The sequence below is a fragment of the Bos taurus genome, chromosome 22 (assembly GCF_002263795.3).
Source record: "Bos taurus isolate L1 Dominette 01449 registration number 42190680 breed Hereford chromosome 22, ARS-UCD2.0, whole genome shotgun sequence".
Taxonomy (NCBI): Eukaryota; Metazoa; Chordata; class Mammalia; order Artiodactyla; family Bovidae; genus Bos; species Bos taurus.
The window spans coordinates 13,167,894-13,172,930 of record NC_037349.1 but is presented as its reverse complement, the minus strand read 5'-3'; the positions used below and the strand labels follow the sequence as shown (position 1 = coordinate 13,172,930).

General features: G+C 44.7%; 1 protein-coding gene across 1 annotated transcript; it reads right to left on the bottom strand.

Annotated features, from left to right (window-relative positions):
* Positions 1 to 252: 252 nt before the first annotated feature.
* Positions 253 to 2,719, bottom strand: EIF1B (eukaryotic translation initiation factor 1B). Its single transcript, NM_001037598.2, has 4 exons — positions 2,429 to 2,719; positions 1,340 to 1,503; positions 1,023 to 1,124; positions 253 to 655 (listed from the first exon to the last, which is right to left on the bottom strand). The coding sequence occupies exons 1-4, from the start codon at positions 2,457 to 2,459 to the stop codon at positions 611 to 613; spliced, it is 342 nt and encodes a 113-aa protein (NP_001032687.1). The 5' UTR covers positions 2,460 to 2,719; the 3' UTR covers positions 253 to 610.
* Between the last annotated feature and the right edge of the window lie 2,318 nt (positions 2,720 to 5,037).

The following is a 5,037-nucleotide window of genomic DNA, read 5'->3' as shown; positions in this document are numbered from 1 at the left end:
TTCTCAACAATTTAACAGTACTTTCTGATAAATTCTTGGTTTTGACTGAGTTTATGTTTTTTCTACTCTTATTTTTAAGTCAGTGAGTAAAGAACAAAAATTACATATAACAAAGGTTCTCCTCTAGCTTTAACAGCATCTGAAATTAATCAGAAAGAATAAACAAAATGAGAACGCCAGTTATGAAAGACAAACTATAGGTGTACATTACCTGCTTAGATTTGGGAGCCTAACTGATCACAAAAGCACTCATAGATATTTTTTTTTATTGTTAAGCTGCAACATACATGGTTTAATACAACAAAAAAAAATTTAATCAAGTGAAAAGTAATAAACTGAACAATAAACAAATAAACACTCAAAACAAAATCTTTTCCATTGGAAACATGTTAAGATGAATACGGGGTTTCATTACCATCTTACTGCAATTTTCTTATGTGTTACTAGCCTACATACCCCATGTTTTCTGTAATCATGCAGGTGTGAATGGAAGTTTGAATGATTAAATAAATGAAAAGTCCATTTACTGCAGAGAATCATTTCACAAGGCAGCCAAACTAGGTCAGAGAACAAAATTATTCAAGAAATCCTCCACGTATTTAGGTTCATTTTAGAATCCATGAACCTTAAGCTGTTCCTCCTTGACAATGCCAACCTACAAAATAAAATTTAGCAGAATCACTACATATAAATTCATTCCTAAGAAAACAGAGCAGTCATTAAAAAGTATCACTGTTAACAGGTCAATGCAACACTATTATTTGTGGCATGAACTGTTAATAAAAATTCAACACACATTTGAATATCATGACATGCCGCAAAACATCCTCAGTGGACCCAGGAATAATCAGGTCATTCTAATGACAAAATAAACTGGTACTCCTGTCTTCAAAATAAGTACAATTAATGTGCTTCATCCACATGACTTCTTACTAAAGAGGATAAAGTTATAATTCATGTCACCCTTAAGTACAATGTCAGAAGCAATCTCAAGGCTGTACATAAAGCACCCAATCACTCACCTCCAAGAGAAACTGGCAAATGTTTTTCCTTTGGTCACCTTGAAGCTGAATAACCTCTCCGTATTCCGGATGTTCAATCACAGTACCATTACAGGCAAATTTCTGAAGAAGTAGATTCAACATAACTGAATCAAATAACAATGATATTTTATTTTCACCCTAAGATTACCTAGATGTTAATTAAAAGTATGAACATAGTTTCCTTGGGTCAAATCATCTTCACACACACTGACAGTCAAGTAAGGTGTGGACCATAATCCTACTTAGAGGTGTGCTTCAATAACTACATTTTAATCTCTTCTTCCTAACACCTTTACCTTTTTGAAAGCTTTCACAAGTTTCTTTTTGTCATAATCATCCGCAATGCCCTGAACAGTAGTCAGTGTCTTCCTGCCGTTCCGTTGCTGGATTCTTATATGAATGTAATCCTCAGTCCCTGCCGGGAGTAAGTCGTCACCCTTAGTTGCATCAGCAAAGGGGTCTGCAAAGGGAATACAAAAAAATCCAAAGCAGGAAAATATCTTTTAGTTAGTAATTTCCAGATATATGGTTCGCTACAATCTAGACACTCAGCAAAGAAGGTTCTAGTGCCTCTGCTTTTTTTCTGCAGGTGGGGATGGGGGGGGGGGGGCAGTCATAAGCTTAGGTTATTGATGAAACCGCTAAGGTACTCTCACAAAATGAGACTTTAAACAGGTATGCCCACCAATACCGGAAGAGAAAAACGCTTACAGATAGATAATATTATCGTTGAACATAATCCTTAGATTTTAAGACCTTAATTTTATAGCCACTATAAAAAATGTGCGTCATCTCGATTACATTCTGATGACAACAGAAAGATTCACAGATAACCTCCTAATCATTTAACAGTAACTGCCTGGGAAAAAGATGCACATATCTCAATACACAGTACTACACGTAAAGAACTGGACCACTACCCTATAACAGATCAGAGGCCTGATCCGCCGCATCTTCTACTAAATGCCCCCGAGAGCCGCTCACAGAACAGCCCCGACCGCTAATGGACGCCGATACCCCGGCCCGGGCCGGCGTCTCCCTGGCCAGCAGCAGGGCAGGTCTGGGGGCGGCCCAGGGCCGCAGAGGCGGCAGGAGGCAGAAGCGAGGCGCAGGCCGGTCTGGGAGCGGGCAGGGGGGGCGGCACAGGGTCCGCGGCCGGGGCTCCGGGGGCCGTCTTCAGGGAGGGGGTCGCCAGGGGCCCAGTCGCCATCTTCTGGGCGCCGAGACAAAGCCCCACTCGGGGTGCGGGGAGGGCGACCGGGGGCCCTGCGAGGCAGGGGGCGGAAGAGCGGCCCCGCCGGGGGCTGGCAGCGGCGGCTGGACAGCCGAGAGGCGCGCGGAGGACGCGGTGGGCGGGAGGAGGCGGCGGGGCGACCCGCTCTTACCGAAAGATTGGAGGTTCTGGATAGTGGACATGCGATACTAGTGTGAGGCCGGTGTGGGGATAAAATTCCTGCGGGGCCCGCCCGGATCACCGTGTCAGGAGGCTGTAGTGGCGAAAAAACGGAAACAAATACGGAGACGCTTGGCCCCGGGGCTGGGATGCGGCTTGAGCGGCGGCGGCGGCGGCGGAAGCCGGGAGGAGGCAGGAAGAGGCGAAGGAGGAGGCGGAGGAAGAGGCGGCGGCAACGGATGCGAAGACGCGAAAGAAGAGGCGGCGCTGCGGCTTCTCCCACAAAATGGCCGACGGAGACTATTTAGCCGCGCCCGCCGCCCCTCCCACGTGACCCGCCCTCGCCAAGCACTCTGGGACTTGTGGTTTTCTCGAGGCAAGACAGTCCGGAAAGCCTGGAAAGGGTGGGCTTCCGGGACCTCAATTCCCAGCAGGGTGTGCGCCCCCCAGCACGGGGTGGCTTGGGCAGGGAAGGGTTTAGCGGGCCGCCGATCTGTCTGGCTAGAACCCTCGTTGTCTAGCCCTGTCCTTCCCGGTCTCTAGCACACTCTCCCTTGACTCGTCTTTTCTCGCCGTAGGGTGGCAGCCCGGAGGGGTCGGTGCTGGCGGGGTCAGGGGAGGGTAGGCGGATAATCTCCGTCAGTCACCCTCGAGGCCCTGGGTAATGTAAGTAAAATCGGGGTACAGGAGCAGAACAAGGCCCCAAGTCCCGGCTTTCGACTCGATGGACGCCCCTCATCATCTCCCTTCCCAATCTCCCGCCTCGTCCGGTTGCAGGAGCCCTGTTAGTTCCTACCAAGGGTCGAGGTGGGGGCCTCCTACCCAGGATTGTGCTGTCCTCCGAGTGTGTCTATCACGGTGGTTCTCAAACTCTAGCGAACATCTCCCCGAGGGCTTAAAATACAGACTGATGGACACCCCGGAGCTTCAGTTTTAGGACGTCTGGGATGTGACCCGAGAATTTGCATATCTAACAAGCTGACAGGAGACGCTAATTCTACTGATCTGGAACCTCCGCTTCGAAACCATTGCCCAGCTTCACCAAAGGCCTGGCATCCAGTGGGAGTAACATATATTCCCCAAGTCGATCGAATGCACCAGAAAATCAACCTGTCAGCTTAACACAGAACCTTGAACACGAAGGTTAATTGACAGAGTCAGACACCAGAACAGTAATATCTTCCTATCAAGCTATAAACAGAAAAACAAACCTGAGACTATGGGAATGGGCTCACCCAGTCAGGTGCTCAATTGTAAAACTTGGTTGGCCTTCTGGAAGCAAAGAGATAGACTGAAAGGGATTCTTAACCTTGTTTTGTGCCATGGCAGTCTTGTGAAACCTATGGATCCATTCTCAGAATAATCCTTTTAAGTGCCTGAAATGAATGTTGGATTACAAAGGAAACTATTGAAATTAAAACCAATACATTGATAACATAGTATTGCTTCTTTACTAATGCCTTAATTGAGAAGATCTAGCAGCAGATCTCACAAAGGCTGGAATTTCGAAAAGGTGACAAATATTTTGAGATGTCTGTAAGCATCAGAAATGTAATATGAAAATATCAGTGACTTATACTGGTGCAAAGTTACAGATCCTTCAGATACTACTTTGATGTTGCCAGCATTCATAATGAAACAAAAGCTAACTTTTGTTTAGAGATTAGTGAAAATGTAGGTGGACTCTTATTTTCCATCCGGTTTTAGGAATCCACTCTCCTCCCCACCCACCCACAGTTTTAGCTGTGGATTGACAATGTGCAGGCCCCAGTTTCAGTTCAGTTCAGTTGCTCAGTCGTGTCCGACTCTTTGCGACCCCATGAATCGCAGCACGCCAGGCCTCCCTGTCCATCACCAACTCCCAGAGTTAACCCAGACTCACGTCCATCGAGTCGGTGATGCCATCCAGCCATCTCATCCTCTGTCGTCCGCTTCTCCTGCCCCTAATCCCTCCCAGCATCAGAGTCTTCCCAATCCTGGATTTAATAATCTTTTGTGATTAACTATGATAATAGTAAGTGAATAATTTACTATTATAAATAATTTACTATTATAAAAAATAATAAATGGATAATTTATTGAGTACATACTATTTGCCTGTTGTAAGCTTTATACACAGTATATTAATCTTCATAGCCATTCTATAATATAGTTATTCCTCTGTTTATACTCATGTAGAAATGGAGGCTTTCATGGGTTAAATTATTTGCCTGAAGAATCAAATTGGCAACTCTCAGAAATCTGAACTACATTTTGGGGCTTTTAGTCCTGACTTAAATGAATGACACTTTTATTATCCAAACTAAAGTGTAAAGTGTTAGAACTGGTTCAAAAACAAGAAGGAGAAGCAAACATTTTTTGTTGTTCATTTGTTGATTATTCCTACAATGGCTTTCTAGTTTTGAAGCTTTATCAGTGTGCTTTAAAGTAATTTTTAATACTTATTTGGATGAAATTTAAGAATAAACAAAATGCATAACCATTTCTGTTTTCTTTGTTACTAGACATCTCAAACTGTTTTGTGTTTTTTCTTAGAAGGAGCCAAAAGTGGTCCAGTCAAGGAAAAAAAAAAACATAGAGACGTTAAAAAAGATCCAGAAA